Source organism: Sesamum indicum, linkage group LG10, assembly GCF_000512975.1.
Source record: "Sesamum indicum cultivar Zhongzhi No. 13 linkage group LG10, S_indicum_v1.0, whole genome shotgun sequence".
NCBI classification, from domain to species: domain Eukaryota; kingdom Viridiplantae; phylum Streptophyta; class Magnoliopsida; order Lamiales; family Pedaliaceae; genus Sesamum; species Sesamum indicum.
In genome coordinates this window covers 9,175,719-9,196,537 of record NC_026154.1, presented here as the reverse complement: position 1 = coordinate 9,196,537, position 20,819 = coordinate 9,175,719, and the positions used below count along the sequence as shown (strand labels likewise).

The window sequence follows — 20,819 nt, the reverse complement described above, 5'->3', positions numbered from 1 at the left end:
GGGAGGTATAGATTAGCGAGTAGTGGATGAGCTATTGATGGATTTGGTAAGCTCATCGAGTGAGAGGAAAAACCTGTTGTCTCTAACTTCGGCCCTCGTCAAGTGACGGCGAGGATGAGGTAAATAGTATAAATCCAATTTATAAATTGGATAAAGTCCAAATAAATTAATACAATTAATTTTAAGGACTAACTTAAAATTTTAATAAATTTTAAATTAATTAAATTTCAAGTCAGTCATCAATGGATTGATCTAGATAAATGATCTAATTATTTACTCAGCCCAAGAATTAATTTACTCTAATTAAATTAATTTGACTCTTCTAGTATTAATTTCATCATATTCTAGTTGTAAGTGTGTGACTCTTTAGGTTCACCCTAAACTAGACTTAGTGTGGCCAACACAATTAATTTAATTTAATTAATTATTTTTAAAATCGCATAACCAGAATCAACCCATTACCAATAGGTGGCACTAAGTGATTCAAGATGAACATTCAGGCAATGGAATTCATACGAGAAAGGTTCTTCCATCAACCATCTCCCAACTGGACTTGGCGTGTTCTCAACACAATTAATTAAATTAAATTAAATTAATTATCTTTTATTATTTCATAACCATAAATAACCTATTACCATTGGGTGTCCGTCTAATAACGGTCCATGGCACTAGAAACTAGGTGATTTAAGATGAACATTCAAGCAATCGAATTCATAATAATAAGGTCCTTCCATCAATTTTCTCCCGGCCTCAGTCATGGAATTGGGCGTCAGTTCTATCTTGGACTAAGCATCTGTACTCAACAACTCGAGACTTCTGAATTATCACGGGAAAACATATCCCACAAATTGAGTCATTGTGGCAATAGATTCTTAGGGAAAATGTGTCTCAGAGTAAATGACCAAAAAACTAATTGAATTGATGGTTTTTTGGAACTATTTGAAAGAACGTGTGGTACGGCCCGGGAATCCGCTAGCGGAAGCGGTAAGCAAAAACGCATAATAATAAAAATTAAAGCATAAAAATAACGAATCCAAGGGGTTTACTCTTGGAGTTTTAGGACATTCAATGTATAAAGAAATAAAATAAGCATAAACGGGGCTAAGGTGAAAATACATAGACCAAAAAAATAAGGCAGGTAGAAATACGATACCTTCGTTTTCTAACATCTAGTTGAAACGTTATTCACTTGAGGCTCCAACGCAGTAACCCTCTAATTTGTCCATACCACACTAGAATCGGAATCCCAATATTCGCTTTGCTAGAAGAGAGCAAGAGAGAAAATTGCTCCAAAAGCAAGAGAGAAAGGGGAGCGTCCGAGAGGTAGGTGAGGAAGGAGGGGATTTATTTATTTTTTTGTTGTATAATAATTGTTATAATTATTACCCAAATGATTATATATATATATATATATCTTGAATTGATAAATAAGAATGTGTGTAGTTACATTCTTTTATCTACAAAGTATATTTCTCTCATTCCAAACAAAGAGACCCCAACAATGACTAAAATTGCACTTTTCAAAATTGCAATTTACTAGTCATTTATTTCATTCCATAGAATTTTTCATGGGCTAAAAAATGGGGCTTGACCGATTTTTATCAAAAGAATACAAGTCCAATGAATTTTTATTTAAATCTAATTTTAATAAAATTCATTTAATTGAGCCCAATTTGTATTTAATTTAATTAAAGGTATAAGCCCAAATTGACTTTATTAATTAATAAGATTGAAATAATTAAATAATAAGGACAAGCACAATATAAATTAAGCCATTAATTTGTTCTTGGGTCTTTTCAATCCAATGAATCTCTCTTTCATAAGTAATGTAACTACTTGTGAAATTAATTCCAAATTAATTACTTGTTCCTTTCCGTTGATTTGTGTGTGACTCTTTAGATTCACCTTTCAACTACACTAGGTGTGTCTAACACTATTATTAATTAATTTAATGAATATTATTGATTAACCCTTAATTAAGAAATCACGCCGCTATGGGGGGTCATCAAGAACGGTCCATGGCACTAGAAACTAGGCAATTTTCGTATGAACATTTAGGCTCTCAGGTCCATACAGGTAGGGTCCTTCCATCTACCGTCTCTCGATCTTAGTCTAGGGCATGGAATTAAGTGTCGATTCCCATCCTCGACTAGGTGGTTTTTCTTAATACTTGAGATCGCGTTACACCAAGTTTCTCGACGTAGGAACCTCCTTTTCCTATTCAATCAACGATTGTGGTCACAGGTTCATAGAGCATGAACACATCTCCAAGTGTATAGGAGATACCTCTGTCACATACAGACAGGGGACGGATCCTTTTCGTGGAACTCATCGTCCTCGCTACATACTCCGACTGCGCTGAACAAAGCTTATGATGATCATATCTGTATCTGTCGTGATTACTCAAGTCTGAAGACTACTCCTGTACTACCGAAGCCGGGGATTCGATTCATACCGTCCAAACCTCGAAGGTTTCCATACGACGATCCCCTCGAATCAGTTCAGTTGGTTTGACACCTAGTCAATCAACCCACCAACCTGATTTTCGAAATCTAGGACAATCTTTAGATTTTGCAGCCAGTCGTTGTAGTTCGTGCCATTGGATTTATTAGTCTCCATTATCATAGATAAAGGGTTCTTAGACATTTTCTAGATAATGGAATTAAACAAAAATCAACAGACAATAGTAATATTATTGATTAGTTCAAGACATAGTCTTTAGTCTTGGACTCTCCCACTATTTATATGAATACCCGCCACTCTCAAGCGGGGTTTTAGAAAATCCTTTTCTAGTGGGCTTGGGATCCACAAGAACAGTTTTTCATGCCCTGCTTTTATAATTTACATAGAAAAAGTCTTGTGGGAGGCAATCGATGCTATTCTCATTCTATGAGATTCTCAAGATATTTTACCTCATCTCTTCAAATGATCCCGAGGACACCAAGCGAATTATATTACTTAGTATTAGGCCCGACCCACCAAACAAATCACACTTCAGCCGTTGCCCCCTCCCCCCAACTCATCAGATAGGAAAAGTGAACATGCTCTTTGTTCACAAAAATAGTGCACCTTTGCTCTATTCCGAGTGTGAAACGACTCGTGAGACCACAATAGGGTAATGGTAGCTTCCTCACCATATTGTTGTGGATGGAAGGCTTGGCAAATCAAGACAATCTTGATCCACGTCTATTTTAGTCCTAATATTTAACTTGGCCCAACCAAGTGAGAGTCATGTTTGAGTGTTTGACCGAGACCTCACACATAATTATATTGCATGCATAAATATTAAATGCTTAAAGCAATCACCGCATGCAACATAGTTCAGCATACCCCTGTGGGATGATCACGAGCCCAACTTATGCGACTTACTAAGCCTGCAGTGAGTCTATAGTCAGTCTAAGGTGGCCTTATGCTATCACAAAAGTAATTTACCCATCAACATATCGATGGGCCTTGTAACTTCTTCGTGGGTCTCCTTCTACGTGGGCCTCCTTCTCCGTGGGCCTTCTTCTCCATGAGCTTGCCATAAAATAAAAAATCTCACCGAAAAAGTCCTACACTACCCTCATTACAACTGAAAAGAAACCCCGATCAGAAATTAGGAGAGTACATAATGAGAAAGATAGCAAGTCTTATTATTTCAAGGCAAAAACGAGAGGGAGAGAGAAGAAAATGTTACAAGGGCATACAAGCCCAACCATAAATATAAACATACAAGAGTTCATGGGCTATGTGATCATCTATCCATACATCACATAATATACATCCCATGTAATATTATAATTCATGATATACAATATCATAAAATTAGTTACACGAGAAAAATACAAGCTCGAAATTTGCAATCAAAAGGATGATCAAAAAATATGTGCATCCAATGCACATAATGAATCCAAGTAACCATGCAATTTTAATTTTAGAAAAAATCTAATTTTATCCCAAAAATTAAAATAGCATAATTATCAATGAAGAAAATTTCAAAAAGTCAAATTTTTGATAAATGACGAAAAATGGCTTAGCCGCCGGACGTCAGCCTACAGCGTGTGTTTTTGTCCCTACCTACACACGCGTGTTGGCCCCCTGCAAGAATACGTGCGCAGCTGCTTTGTAGAGCACGCGCACGCGCTTCCTACATGCAGCTTGTCTGCCTACGCGTGTTGGCCTGGCTCAACGCAGGCCCCTTTGCCTGCGCGCGCCCCGGGCCACGTGCACATTGTGCGCCTGCAACAACAATGCAGCGAAGTTTATTTTTTGTGTGTTTGTTATGAAACAGAAAAAACAAGCATAAAAACAAAAAATTCTAAATTTTCATATGCCTGAATCATCCAATTAATTGCAAAAATCAAACGGGCTATTTTCAATCATATAATTACCAAACGAAAAGCGATAAAAAAACATGCTTCAAAAGCCATAAAAATATGTTAACATGCTAATATCATATAAGCATCAACCCCTACATCAAACTGTGCTATGATACCACTTGAAAGAACGCGTGGTACGGATTGGGAACGCGCAAGTGGAAGAGGTAAGAAAAAATGTTAGAATACGTGACCAAAAAGACAATTGGATTGGCAGTTTTGGGAACCATTTAGCAATCTTTATTTATGAATGCGATATTATCTTGATGAATGTAGTAAGCATTCATCTGTGGCACCATGTATTTGTTGTGGTTACTATTTATGTTGAACGATGTTTTAACATCACAACAAATGCCCACAGACCAATTGAATAACCCATGTAGTTGCGTTGTGCATTAGATGGCATCTATGAAACCAACTTTTGATGGTTGGTTTGAAACGTTCCAAGTTGAGAATCTCGAGACTAGACACGAGAGTCCTAAAGAGACTTGCACTAAGTATTGCATTCATTGTACAAATGTTGTGTTTCATTAGCGACAGATATGGGATGTATATACAATTTTAGTGGATTAGTTGACAAGGTTGTTAACCAATTGAACAGACTCGCGAAAATCATCATATGGAAGCCTTGGAGGCTTGGTCGGTAAGACTTGAATTCCCAGCTCCAATACAGGATTAATCATTGGACTTGAGGAATTATAACAGTCGCATGTATATGATGGCTATATTGTAGATCTGACGAGAGATGACTATATCTTTGATGTGGTCATTATAAGCCTTGTCCGGTGTAGTTGGAGTATGTAGTGAGGATGGTGGATTTCAAGATAGAATCCATCCCCTATCAATATATGGTGGATATATCTCCTATGCGCTCTGAGATGGTTTAGACTCTCTAAGTCTATGGCCATAGCGATTGGTCGAATAGAAAATAGTTTCCTTTATCGATCAATAGAGTAAACGCATCTAAAGTATTCAGCATAGTTGCCTGGTCCAGGATGAGAACTGACGCCCAATTTCATGCCCTAAACTAAGACCAGAGATGGTCTACGGAAGGACCGTACCTGTATGGAACTTGAGAGCCTAAATGTTCAAGCCAACATTCACCTAGTCTCTAGTGCCATAAACCGTTGCTAGACGGCCACCAATAGTAACAGGTGTTTTCGATTAATAGTTAATTGGAAATAATTAATTTAATTTAATTTAATTAATTATTTGTGTTGGATACAATGTCCAAGTCTAGATGAGGGTGAACCTAAAGAGTCAGACACAAATGCCAAGCCCCATTTTTTAGCCCATGAAAATTCTATGGAAGGAAATAAATGACTAGTAAATTGCAATTTTGGAAAATGCAATTTCAGTCATGTTAGGGATCTCTTTATTTTGGAATAAAGATAAATATACCTTATAGATAAAAGAATGTATCTAAACGCATTCTTATTTATTAATAGAAGATACTTATATATGTATATATATAATTATTTGTGAAATAATTATAAAAATAATTACACAACACACAAAAAAAAAATCCTCCTTCCTCAAGTACCTCTCGGTCGCCCCCTCTCTCTTGCTCTTGGAGTAACTTCTCTCTTGTTCTCTTCCAGCAAAGAGAATATTGAGATTCTGATTGCAGTGTGGGGTGGAGAAATTAGAAGGTTCCTACGTTGGAACCTCAAGTAAACAATATTTCAACCGGACATTAGAAAATTAAGGTAACATATTTTTACCTCTCTTATTTTTAGGTCTATGTATTTTCACCTCGGCCTCGTTTATGCTTATTTTATTTGTTTATACATCAAACGCCTGGGAACTCCAAGGGTACACTCCTTGGATTCGTTATTTTACGCTTCAGTTTTTATTATTATGTGTTTTTTGAAAGAAATTGGTATGCCCTGGGAATATGGCGGAAGCATAAAATAAAAAAATATTAAAACAATTCAAAGGGGTGTTCCCTTTGAAATTTTTCATGCGTTAGGTGTTTGTCAAAAGCATAATAACATATATAAGCATGCTAGACATGTGGCTAGAATACGAAATAAAAGGCACAAAAATGTAACATGAAACTTTACTTCTTTGTTTCTATAGATGAGCAGCAACGTGCGTTGTTTCCCTTTTCATTCCTCTTCTGTTCACTTTAGGATCTAAATTAGACCCCTCTAATTTGTCCATACCACACTATAGAATAGATATAGTTTTTTTTTTTCCTTTGCTAGATAGAACAAAGAACAAGGAGGAAAAACAACTCTAAACAAAACACTATTGTTTAGTACTTTTTGATTGTTTTGTTTTCTAACTTGAATCAAATTCAATATAGAACAAAAGGAGAATATTTTTTAGAGAGAAACGAGCAAAATTTCGTGGCTAGACTTGGGCATCGTGTCCAAATTAATTTCACCAATTCCATAGTGATTTGTGTGCGACTCTTTATGTTCACGCGCTTAAACTTGGGCGTGTGTGATCAACATAATTAAATTAATTTAATTTAATTAATTATTTTTTATTAACTGATAACTAGAAATAGCCCATTAACATGGGTGGCCGCTTAGTAACACTCCGTGGCACTAGAAACTAGATTAATAGTTGTGTGAACATTGAGGCTCCAAGTCTCATACGAGTACAGTCTTTCCATCAACCGTCTTTCGGTCTTAATCTAGGGCATGGAACTGGGTGTTCCATCCTAGACTAGGTATTTATACTTATAACTCAAGTTCTCGTTTACCATACTGAATGAACAAAGAAATCTATCCCATTTATTCAAACATTGTGACCATAAATTTTGAGGGTATAAATGGGTCTCAAAGCGTATAGGAGACACTGATGTCACAATACTGATAGAGGACAAACTTTATCTTGGAATCCACTATCCTCACTAAAAACTTTGATTGCACTGGATAAAACTTATGATGACCATGTCTCACGATACAACCATCGCTCGCCATAGACAAGATACAGTTTTCGTATGCACGTGATTACTCAAGTTCGAGGACTAGTATTTAATGAAATCGAAAATCCCAATCATACCAACCAAGCCCTCAAAGCTTCCGTATGATGATTTTCATAAGTCAGTTCAGTCAGTCAGCTACCTTGTTAACTAACCCACTAAAATTGCATAGACGACTTACGTCTCCTGAAGACTTTTCTCAAGCCCATTGATGTTATAATTGCTAATAAATTGATTAAATGAGGGAGGTAGAGATTGTAGAATCACATAAACATTTGTTCCCTCTGGAAATCAGCTTGGAGGTCTTTGAGCTTCTACACTAGGGATAGCATCATCTCTCCATGCTCTCGTACAGACAATCCTTCAACCATTATGATGCCAAAAAATTCCTTTGTCACGGCATATTTAATATGCCGGTCCAGTACCGCATAAAGGTCTTTCACGCGGAACATTATCGACCATACATTGTCTACCACTCATACTGTTCCTGGATCTCGTTAGTCATCAAGCCCAATACAATACTACGTACTTTCTAGTTATCATGCCACTGTGTAAATTTTTCAAACGTCAAACATTCTCTGGGAAGGGACCCTTCAGCAAAGTCCGAGATAGACTTATCCAGAACATAAGCCTGATTCTCGAAATTGAGGACTATCCTCAGATATTTAAGCTAACTTGTGTAGTTGGTTCCATCGAATTTATTTGCCTCAAGTATGAAAGTTAGTGTATTCTTAGACATTTATAATTAACAGAAAAAGTTTGAGTAGATTATCATAATATTGCATTCAAGTTAAGAATTTGGACTTCAAACATTAAAGCTCCATCTATTTCTATGAAAGTCTATCACACTCAGACAGTGTTTCTGGAAACCTTCTCCTAGTTAGCTTAGGGTGCACAAGCGAAATTCTTACTATTCACATGGAAAATAACGTCGTGGGAGCAATCCAATACCATTCTCGTCCTGTGAGATTTTCATGATATTTTGCCTTGTCACTTTACATAATTTCGAGGACTCCAAGCGAATCACATTACTTTGCGTAAGACCCGACCCATCAACATCATCATAGCACAAAATGTCGTCCCCCACGACTCATGAAACAACGAAACAAAAGCGTATTCACTTCATTTACAATAATAGTGTAGCTTCATTTCAATCTAAATGTGTCACGACTAAACATGCAACACACATCACATTCTAGACCTATACACCGAATCGGGATCTAATACCACTTGAAGGGAGCTGATCGACCCGAAAAGCGCGGGGGAAGTGAGAAAATTGAATTTTCGATAAATATAAGCGAATAAATCCCGATAAGGGGTGTACCATAGATCTTTTTTCAGACATTTGGTTTAAAAATAAACACATAGGCCATAGAAAAAAAAACAAGAAAGACAAAAGAAGAGGTGCGGAAAAGCTAAAAGAGATTTTTACCCTTATCTTCTTTTTTGTTCGGCTACAAGCATTGTCTTCTTTTCATTTTCATTTCCAGGTTCGTTCATGTCGAGATCTCGATCTTGAGACCCTCCCAAGAATGACATACCACCAATAAAGGATGTGAAGATTTTGTGCTAGCAAAATCTCCACAGAAGAGATGGAGATAAAAAAAAACAATCACTATGGAATAACATGTTTTGATCTCTCTTTCGTTTTTCTTTGATCTTTAAAGACCAAGAGAAAGAACCTAAACCACGGACAGCATGAAAGAAGAGAGAGGCATGAAATTTGGGAGTTTTCAGAGGCTTGTGTTATGTGCGTAGCTAAGGTTAGATTTAAGTATATATATGACCTAGTCATATATATACAGGGAGTCCTAACCTAGTTAGGCTCCGAAACATCAACCTAATCCTAGCAACACCCTAGGTCATGAAAAAAACCTCTAAAATCAGCCAAAGAACCCTCCAAAATTGTCCTCCTAGACTTAGCCAAGGTCCAACTAAGGCCTTGGGCTAGTATTTAATAGACCGAGCTTGACTAGTTAAAAATAGATCAAACCCACGTCTTATGGACTTTGAATCAAACCTAGTTTAATTTATAAGCCCAACATTAAAATTAAACTTTAATACAATTAAAGGATCCTAGTCTTTTATTATCTCTCATTCAATCTATAAATCCAATTTATAAATCGACCAAAGCCCAATAAAACTAATCCAATTAATTTTAATAGCTAACTTGAAATTACCATTAATCCAAATAATTAAATTTCAAGTCCTTCATCCAATCATTTATTCTCTCCAAAGATAATTTAATTCAATTAAATTAATTCGACTCTTTTAGAATTAATTCCAAATTAATGCCATCCCATTATAGTGGTAGGGAGTGACTCTTTAGGTTCGCCATCAGCTAAATTTGGGCATGTGTGTGACCAACACAATTAATTAAATCTAATTTAATTAATTATTTCCATGGGTGGCCATCTAGCAACAATCCATGGCACTAGAGACTATGTGAAATATGGCGTAAACATTTAAGCTCCAAGTCCATACGAGTATGATCTTACTGTCAACCGTCTCCCCGTCTTAGCTTACCAACACATCAAGACACGTCGTCCTAAAATTTGTCTAGGTAGCTATGAGTAAATCGACTGCAAACAAACTGGAAAGCCACGAGTAATGAATTTCTTAATTTGTAGCAGACTTGACGAGACCTAGTACACGTTGTCCTAAGAACGAGGTTATATGGCTTATAGATTTGCATTCAAAAATTATATCCTTTCCAAAATTTTGCTTGGACTCTTTTTTACTTTGAATTGATTTCTGTTTCGTTTTTCAATTTAATTTGAATATTTTAATTATTAAAAAAATCTATGAGAACTAAAATGAGATATAGTTATATTAAATCATAGCGAGAACTACAATATAATAACATTATTATAAAATTAAAATTGTGTTTAAAGCAGAACTAAATTGACCACTTGAAATTACAGTAAAACAGAGTCTTGCACATTTTCTCAAGAATTGTTGAACTTAAAGAAAAAATAATTGCAATTTCAATGTATTTGTAAGATAATTTCCACTTGGGTTTAGCTCATGATTGAAAAATAGAATCAACAAAAGTCATGAAGACATTTCTAGAAAATAATAATAATAATAAATTATTATATTAATACTTAAACAAATAATTATTACTAATTATACTTTTAAAAAAGTCAAAGTTTATAACATATTTATAATTTTTATAACTATCTTTTAAAAATTAATACAATAAATAAGATAGATGTTGACTTTTTATGCAGATGTCGGTGCACGAAATCGAGAATAAACATTAATTAAGTCACTTAATTTTGATTGGTTCAAAATTTCAAGTAAAGTTGATAAAGTAAATACATCAGATTAATAAGAAATGTGACAATATTTTTGAGAAGATAATGAAAATAGTATTTAAAAGTTTAAATTCATTAAACTTAATGAATAAGATCTTTAAAGTACTTATTAAATTCAAAATATTTTTTATTAATTTATGAAATATTTTATAGTTTTGCTTAATTATCCTTATAAATTTTGTCGAAGTAATAAGTATCACGTAAAACACACATACGTAGTGTTTGAATTTATAGTTTGAGTGTTTTGTTTTATATTTTGGAGATAGAAAGAGAAAAATAGAGATAAGTAAGTCTATGTTGAAAATAGATGATATGTTTGGATTTGTATTTTGAGGTAATTTAAAATATTTTAAAATAAGTGGTGTAGGTTTGATGTTGGGATTTGGGAGACAAAAATCACTGTTCATTGTCAAATCATATCTTTTTTTATATATCTTTTGTATATAAATATGTATATATATAAATATTGTATGTTTAATGTTTTATTTTTTGGAGACAAAAATCACTGTTTATTGTCAAATCATGTCTCTTTTACATTATATAATATAAGTGTGTATATAAATTATATATAGAAAGTTGAAAAATAAAAAAATATACAGATAAGGTGTAAAAATATAAAAACAAACATTGAGTGTACTTTATCTTGTTTCGAAAAAAGCGAAAACATAAAACCATAAAGTATGTGTATAATTAAACCTAATTAATTTTATAAAAATTATATAGTATTTATATAGTTAAACCTGACTTCACATGGTGCAAATTCAATTTACCCGAACCTTAATCCATGATTCAAACTTTCACATAGCTTGATTCTTCGTTCAGCCCAGCCAATGTAGCTAAGTACCTTTCTATGTTTACCTCCTCAGTCCTGATAGTGGGGGGCAAGTTCTATCCCTAAGTAGGACAACATGAGTACCAACTACCAAGGACATCCTCGTACCTTAAAGTCACAAGATACAAAGTAGAGCCAAATGACCAGTTGTTTAGGGTAATATTTTCAAGCAAAATGTGTTCAGGACAGCCCTTGTGTGCAATACATGACAGTATAAATGACACAATATACAACTCAGAATTCAGACACCACCTTTGGCAAGTCACTTTGTGCAAGATAGTCTCGCCTTGCCGAAACATTTTGATCAATCATATGGAAAACTCGAGAGCTTCCCGTTCTAAAGGAAAAACTAAAACTACAAAGATGAACTTCTTCAAGACTCAACGGAGACATCCACGTTGGCCTCCTCTTTGACATGAGAGCTCCCGGTCGTCTCTTTAAATTGTTGTGGACTGTTCTTCTTGACTTTGTTGGATCCGTTCGACTTTCGCAGACCAGCATGATCCTTACTCTTCGGAGTAAGCGGAGACGATTTCTTCTGAACAGGAGAGGCTTTGCCTTCTCTGTAAATACCCACACTGTGACGAGTTGCTCGTCCACAAAGTCCCTTGTCATCAGGAGATGATTTCACTGCATCACCGCAGCTCTTTCTCCTCGTTAGATTTGGTGATTTGGCACGGGTGACTGGCAACTACATATGAACAAATCTAGTCAAATAAGTTTTCCATTATAAATAGGTTTAAAAGGGTGTTCGTCTAAAGTTATTTAAAGAAATTATAAGCTCATTAATATTATAAATGCTTTTACATCTTTATAAGATGTCAAATCACATTTTAAAAATAAGTTTTTAAAGTGTTCGGATATAATAAGATAAGATCTTAGTAATGGCAATTCAGCGATTAGTTTGAAAGAGTTTGTTAGGATTTCCCAAAAAAAGCTCTTCTTAGAAGAGCTTATAAGCCGTTAAACGTCTTATTAAATTCTTTTTCTAAAACATATACCAACCACTTTGTAACATCTTATAACATATTTTAAAGAGCTTAAAAGCTCACCAAAACAGCTTTCAGATGCTCATTGACATGAGCATTTCTGAGTCAATCATAGACATACAAAACATACCACTTTATCCAAATCTATATAGACAAAGCATATTCTTTATTACCTTTTTAAGCTCTACTTTTGGTGGAGGTCCTTCACGATAAAAACTAGGAACTGGATTTGCTTTGTACACCATGGTCTTCCTCAGCTGCTTTATAGCTGCTTGTTCGTCTTCCTACATTTCGATGGAGAGGAGAACAGTGATTAAATTTTCCAATATTCTCAAAAATATTGGGATGGCGGAGGAGAGACCTCATTGGCAATTCTAGCAACCATGAAGAGAACCAAAATTTCAGAAATCGAGGAAAGGCATACCTTGGTTCTAGCTTCATATTCAAGTTTCTCTTTCTCCAAGGCTTTGTGTTTTTCTTCCAACTTAGAGTAAAACTAAGAAAGAAGGGAGAAGAGGGGAGTAAGAAAGGAAAGGAGATGACAAAAGACAGTAACATAACTTTAATCAGCATGAGAAAGTACCTCCTTACGTCTCTCTAAACGGTCCACGCAGCTGAATCTTGGAGCTACTGGAACTGTAATTCTGGTCCGCACAGAAGTTGCGGTACTAGAAATGCTAAAGAAAATCCAAATTGCAGGAGCATAGCAAAAACAAATAATGCATCATTGAAAGTAGCAGAGAGAAGAAGATCGTAATATAAAGAATCCCACAAGAGGGAAAAAGAACAAGAACTTAGATATAGGATACGAGGATGCCAAGGACCAATTATCTTCTTCATCGTAATAATTTTTGTCATTAGGCTGCGGCAGCTTCCTTGACATGAAATTTGAGTTTGACTGGAAGAAAACAGCCATCATCAGCAAAAATCCAAATTATCTACGTTACTCTTACATTTAACAATAACTACATAATCTAACAATAACCTGGGATAACATTTTCATCAGTTAGACAGCATGTGTAACATGTGTCAGAATCTTACACAGCTACTATTGTTTGAACTAAATCTACATAATTTAGATTGATGAATAAAGCATGGATATTGCCATTGGACAAGAATAAGGATTGTTACTTCATCACCGAGTAAAGAATTATCAGCATACTATATCAACAAAAAGCTATTTGCTGGGTTAGCCACCCATCAACACTTACTAGACAGTTCTAGGTGATATCAAAATGACTAGGGTTCTATATATCCAATAGGGAATCCAAAGCCACTGGATGTACTGTAAACTTGCTCCATGACGGGATGAGTCAGATAGCCAGTGGTAGAAGTTCAGGGAACAGAAATAAACCAAAAAGGATATTTAGCGAAACAGACTTACCTGAGATTTTTTAGATGACTTTGGGGAATGCGAATCATTAGACTTAGGCAGGACTTGTACTCCAAAATTGTTGTTTTCAGTGCCATTAGCATAGGTTGCAGAAGAAGTTTGTTTGTCAGCTTCTAGACCGGGTGTCAGAGGCTCAAAAGAATTTGCAGCAGACCCTGATGCTGGCTTTGCAGGTGAGCTTAACTTTTTATCAGTTGACTTCTGAGCTTCAGCCTTAATGATTTTTTCCGCAGGCTCATGGTTGGTGCTTTTCACCCCTAGCACATCTTGCTGCTCATTGAATTCATTAGGAAGTCTGCCTTTTGTGTTATGATCCTCTGGCTGATAGTCCTTTCTTTCAGATTTTTCTGGTAAGGCCTTGGGAGCGGCATGAACTGCACTATGAAGGGTACCATTCGATTTATCATTGACCATATTGGTCTTCTTATCAATACGTAAACCTGTAACATCCCTCCCCATTTGCCTGCTTGCAAATATAGAAAATGGATCAAGAAGTTATCCAGTACGATGCTTCAAATGTTGCACATATGAGATAAGTAAGAGTTGTTTGGCACCAAAAATGAAATTATGATGGCATCACAGAAAATTTATGCCAGGAAACCAAAATTTTATATGAATATTCTTTCTTCAGGTAAATATTAAATGTCTTATGTCAAGATTTACTTAAAGAGAAAAAAAATCAATTACGGGCTCTCTCAGAGTAAGCAATAATGACATTAGTTGCCGAACATTTCATAACATTGAAAGAGGTAGCTAACCATATCCTGAATTATAAAATAATATTAGTGCACCAAAGCCACTTGGTTAACCTGAAAAGAGAGGAAAAAGAAATGGACTTATTCATGGATGCAATTGAAGGCTCATATTGTTGGAACTGTACACATCCATACAAATGTGGCTCTATTATATAATGAAAGCATCTTCAGTCTTAGAAATCAATAGAAAAGCCCCTACACTGAGGGTATAATCTATTTCACAATCACTAGATCCAAAGAAAAGCAGAAAATTCACGATGGCATTCAAGGGTGTAGTTCTCTCCCTCTACTACTCCTGCATGACGTTTAATTGAACAAAATTTCTTTTTAACATGAACATAAGGAATCTAAGGATGCACTCAATTTGCACAAAATAAATGTGGCTCAACGAACTGTTCGAAACCCTTGGAACTCAAAGCATAGACCTATTCAATTAACTTAAACTGCATCAGCAAAAGCCTATAATTAAAGAAACAATATACCCTTTCCACAAAAGCCCAAAACGCCATAATGAAAACCCGGATCCCATAGGGGACACCCCAGTGGTTTGGGGCTCAACATTTTATAGTGAAGATGTTGGGTTCAAAATCCATTGAGAGCGTCTATGTGAGCGGGTGTGTGCGTGAGTAAAAAAACCAAAAAAAAAAACCCAAGTGAAATCCTTCAAGAGGAACTTGGCTAATTTTCAAGTAAATAATAACAAACCCTCGAAAAGCTTCAAACGGAAGTAGAACCACCATTTCCATTATCACAAGACTTTCTCAGAGGCAGCAGATAACAGAAACTGAACCTCAGCATCCAACCATAGCAGCACAAATAAGCATTTAAAAGCTAAAACTAACATGAAACCCAAGAAAAAGGCCTGATTTTCTAAACCCACCAAGTAAATGAGGAATGCAGCAAATTCCTCTTACCCATCAGCCAAAGATTCCTATTTTCAAATCAACTCTCATGTAAAATCATCAAATAAACCAAAACCAGAAAGGAAAGAAAAACCCACCAAGAAAATAAACAAGATAACTGCACACATCAACAAGAAAAAAGCCACAGAGCCCCTAATTTCTCAAGCCCACCTTCAAAAAACAAGATTATCAAGAAAAAGAAAATAGGAACACCCACACACACAGTTTTTTGCAGCCGGAGGAATTGGGCAGAAATAGGAAGGACAGCAGCAACAGCAAGCAAGAAACACACAATTTACTACAAAACAACATGAGATCGAAGCGAAGAATACAGGACAAATGCCGAAACAGTCAAGAAATAAAAAAGGGCCAATTCAAAAGCAAGGAAAAGAAAAAGAATAATCCTCACATATGGGCTTTCTTTCCCCCTTCTCTCTGCTTCCGATCTGAGCGACAAGATCTCCAAAAGAACAAACACAACCTTCACCGCCACCACCTACAAAAACAAACGTGAACCCAACTCTCTCTCTCTCTCTCTCTCTCTCTAACCAACGGATGTTTTTTGTGTTCTTCTATGTTTTTTCTTACAGCAATTCTCCTCTATTTCTTTTCTTTTCTTTTTTTCTTCTTATTTTCCCATTTGCTTTTTTTAGCCCCCTGGTTAGTCTCGAATCTCTAAACCGTTTATGTCGGGCTGTTGTTTATTTCTTGCCTTGTTAGTTTGTCTCTGTTTACTTTTTATTTTGTACGAATATTTTCTTTTTCTTTTTTGAACGAATTTCAATTTCTTATATGTGGAAGAAAAATATCATACTAATAATTATTTTATTTGAAAACAAAAGAAATGTTTAGATTATTTTGGAAAATATTTTTCAAAAATAAGTGGTTTGAAAAAGTAACTTTTAGATTATTTTTAAAAAATACTTTTGGTTGATTAATAATGTCATGTTAAATTTAAAATTTTTGGAAGGTGTGAACCAATAATTCAAATATTTGTACGTACAATCCAAAAACAAAAAAAAAAAGATCAATTTGTAGTGATATATATGAAATATATAAAAATATATAATATATGTGATGCCCTATAAATTTTTTTAATTGGCCCCACAAGTAAGACAAATCAGTTTAAGTGGCGTATCAATAGAGAAGTAAAGCTCATAGATTTACCTTCTATTTTATTAAATTGACAGGTTCAAGAAGCAAGCTCATTCCAGCCAGACACATCATTCTAAAGTCGAACGGACACGTCATATAGCTTGCCAACACATCAAGACATGTCATCCTAAAATATCTGTAGGTGGCTCCTAGTAGATTAATGGTAAATGAGTTCAGAATCCACAAATAACGGATTCTCATATTTTCAAGCAGACTTGGCAAGGCTTAGTCAACCTAATGTATATCAGTCAAATCAAGTCCAAATCGTGCATGATTTGTTCGTAATTAGCTGATGTAAAAGGCTTTTAAATGGCGTAGGACTCTCCATAACAACCCCTATATCCTACTCTAAACATGCCTATAAATAGAGGCCCCATACAGTCATTTATTAACATTAACCCTCACTCTCAAACTCTCATGTATTCTCTCATTTCTCTCTCAGTTTTTAGGAACCTATATTTTTCACTCCATATGAATATATACACTTTATTATTATTATGCACCATCATTCTCACTTTAGTTCAAGTTCTCTTTACTCTCTTTTTCAATAAAGTTGTTACTGAATTAAGCATCGGAGTGTTAACCTTTGTTTTGCAGGATTAGTCCTTGTTGATCTTAAAATTTTTCTTGAAGATCCTTCAACTTTGTGGTACGGACAAAAATCTAGTACGCATCATTGATGCCATCTATGGAAACACTTGAGCTTTGATGTGAGAAACGGCCAATTCAGACAATACAGGTGACAATAGATCCTACGAGAGAAACTCTTCCCTCCCTGTTGTAGTTGGTCCTACTATTCCTCCTACAAATCCAACCTCAAGAGCTGCTAATGCTCCCGTTCTAGATTTGACCACAGGAGCCGCCAATGCTCTAGCTCCAACTCTTAACCAAAACAGCTAAACCTATGGATATGAACCCGCTTTTCTATGAACAGTTTCGTCAATTCATTATGGAGACCATCAACTCAGACCTCCCCGATTCTCAGGCTAGTGGAGCAGGACCCTCTTCTCGACTAGAAAGACAAGGTACGACGAACAAATTCCTATTGGAGCTATCCACTATTGCTGACTTTGTGCGCAAGGAAGCTACCACCCTTCAACCCCCCGGTATTGGGCAATCACTAAGGAAAGAGATGGTGGAGCTTCCCAGCAAGTGATGAAAAAAACCATGCCCATTGAACATGGCATTCCCTTCAGCGATCACATCGTGGCGAAAGAACTCCTTGCTCATTTTCGACCACCTTTGCACTTACATGCTTACGATGGTACCACTAGTCCAGCTTAGCATATCTATAAGTTTGAAAATGCAGCCTTGCTGCATAGGTATACTGATGGCATTAAATATCATGATTTTTCTCACTACACTAATGAATTTTGCCTAGCAATGCTTTGACTAGCTTCCATCTAGATTAGTTAGATCTTTTGCATAATTTAACTCTCTCTTCTAGCACCAGTTAGCTAGTAGCAAAAAGTACCAAAAATCGGCTATCAACCTTTTCGGGGTCAAACAGGAGAAGAAGAAAACTCTGAAAGTCTACGTTCAGCATTTCAAAACGACCATCCTGAAAGTCCCGACAGTTCACTAAGAGGTGCTGCTCATTGCCTTTACTCAAGGACTTCATGGAGACCTCTCTTCCAGTCTTTGGCTAAGAAACCAACTGCGAATTTTTGGACATACTAGCTCGAGCTGAGCAGTACATAACCTAGAGGATGTCTGGCAATTGAAGAAGAACAACCAACATAAGCGAAAGGAGAATGAGTTATCCTCTACTTGTAGAAGCAAGGGAGAGCCATGAGGGTGTTCCAACCCCCTTGATCCCAAGAATGAGCATTATGCTCCACTTATCACTAGTCCAGCCAGAATGCTCATGGAAATTGAGATATCCTACCTTACAATTGCGTAAGGGCTTAGAGGAAGGTCATCAGCTCCTGAAATCTAAACATTTTTGGGCATGACACAAACCGGTGACCCAGACGCGCCCATGTTTAGGTTCCTAAAGCCATCATGAAAATTGATTAGAAGGCGCCAACAAGGGATCCCATTATCCACTTTAGCCATACTGACGCACAAAGAGTACATCTACCTCATAATGATGCACTTGCTATTTCTATTACTATAGCTAATTACACTGTTCAATGCGTTTTGTGGACTCTGGTAGGTCTATAGATGTCCTTTTTTAGAAGGTCTACCGGCAAATGGAGCTAGGTGATATCCCGCTGGAGCAATGGAAACCTCAGTATACGGTTTTGCGGGAGAGGTAGTACACCCCTTAGGCCAGATTTTGTTCCCCCTCTCCTTAGGAGTAGAACCTGCTAGAAAGACTAAGATGGTTCATTTTCTTATCGTAGATATTCCATCAGCTTACAATATGATTCTAGGACGACCTGCCTTAAATGTTTTCCAAGCGATTGTTTCCACATACCACATGAAGTTAAAATTCCCTGCTGGATCCGGAGTAGGAGAGGTCACAAGTAACCAATATATAACCCAAAAATGTTATGTTGAATCGATAGAAAAGGGAGGGGGGAAAGAGATAGACATAGACCCTCCCAGCAGGGATAAGGGCAAAAAGCCCATCTAGTATGATGAGTAAGGAAATACAATTCCTGCTCATGTGCAACCAGTTGAAGAATTGTTAAGCATCCAGCTGTTAATCAAAGAACCAAATAACATCACCAGGATCAGCTCCCAACTATGTCCTGCACTAGCAGGACGATTAACTACCTTTTCATAGAAAAACGTAGATGTTTCTCGTGGGTACTAACCTAGCATAGTTAGCTTGAACCTAGATCCAAACTTCCCTCCTGTAAAGAAGAAAAAGAGACACTTTGGTATAAAGAAGGATAAGGTCATACAAGAAGAGGTAAGTAAACTCCTGGCAGCAGAGCACATTAAGGAAATTCAATTCCAAAATGGTCATCCACTGTGGTACTTGTACCAAGCCAGGTAACAAGTGACCTAGTGTGTTGATTTTTGAGATTTTAGTAAAGCATGCCTTAAAGTTTTTATCCTTTACCTTGAATAGACCAGCTGGTGGATTCCACATCTGGTCACAAATTGTTAAGTCTAATGGATGACTTGCAGGGTTATTACCAAATTATGCTTAACCCTGATGATCATAAGCGGGTTAGCTTCGTTACATCAGGGGGGACCTATTGTTATGCCCTTCAGATTGAAAATGCAGGTGCTACCTACCAACAGTTGGTGGATCACATATTTCCAGAGTTGTTGAGGCATAACATGGAAGTGTACGTTGATGACATGCTAGTAAAGAACAGGCAGATGGACCAACACATTAATGACCTAGTTGAAACATTCAACATACTAAGGAAGTATCGCATGAAATTGAATCCAGCTACATGTGCATTTGGGGTCCGAAGTGGCAAATTCTTGGGATACATGGTCACCTAAAAGGGAATTGAAGTTAATCCAGATTAAGATCCAAGCTATCCAGGAGATGAAACCCCCTACCAACCTCAACGAGGTCTAGAAACTAGCTAGTTGCAAAATGGCCCTTAGCAGGTTCATATCCCGCTCAATAGAGTGTAGCTTGCCATTTTTTAAAACTCTTAAAAGATCTAAGAACTTCACTTTGGATTATGCATGCCAGAAGGCTTTCTAGGATATAAAGACCTATATAGCTAAGTCACCCTTGCTCACTAAGCTAGCTCCAGGCGAACCATTATACCTATATTTAGTTCTAGGACAACATGCAGTAAGCTCTGTGTTCATCAAGGAAGAGGAAAGGCACCAAAGACCCATCTACTACGTGATTAAGATATTACATGGGGCTGAACAATGGTACCCTAAGGTAGAAAAATTAGCTTTTGCTTTAATAATAACAGCACGTAAGCTACGTCCTTGTTTCTTATCACATCCCATTATTGTACGTACTAATGCTCCACTACGAGCAACATTCGGCAAACCTAAACTTCAGGTAGGATGATTTAGTGGGCTATTAAGCTTAGTGAGTATGATATTTCCTACCAGCCAAGGACGGTCATCAAGGCCCAGGTGCTAGTTGAATACGTAAATGAGGCAACAACCATTGATGGGGATGAAGGAAAATGGTTGCTACATGCAGATGCCTCCTCCATCTTTGCTTGACGAGTTATCTCACCAGCCTGGAGGGGGACGAGCTATTGGTCTAAGCTTTTAGAGTTTATAGGCTACATCT

General features: G+C 36.4%; 1 protein-coding gene across 2 annotated transcripts; it reads right to left on the bottom strand.

Moving 5' to 3' along the window:
• On the bottom strand, positions 11,572 to 16,124 carry LOC105176456 (protein WVD2-like 2). 2 transcript variants are annotated; one of them, XM_011093641.2, is made up of 8 exons: positions 15,897 to 16,124; positions 14,589 to 14,639; positions 13,822 to 14,293; positions 13,247 to 13,335; positions 13,021 to 13,105; positions 12,862 to 12,933; positions 12,611 to 12,721; positions 11,572 to 12,139 (listed from the first exon to the last, which is right to left on the bottom strand). In XM_011093641.2, exons 3-8 carry the CDS (start codon positions 14,287 to 14,289, stop codon positions 11,822 to 11,824), a joined length of 1,143 nt encoding a protein of 380 aa, XP_011091943.1. In that variant the 5' UTR covers positions 14,290 to 14,293; positions 14,589 to 14,639; positions 15,897 to 16,124; the 3' UTR covers positions 11,572 to 11,821. The 2 variants fall into 2 exon arrangements, with proteins under 2 accessions (XP_011091943.1, XP_011091942.1); XM_011093640.2 differs by lacking the exon at positions 14,589 to 14,639 and having other exon boundaries at positions 15,897 to 16,122.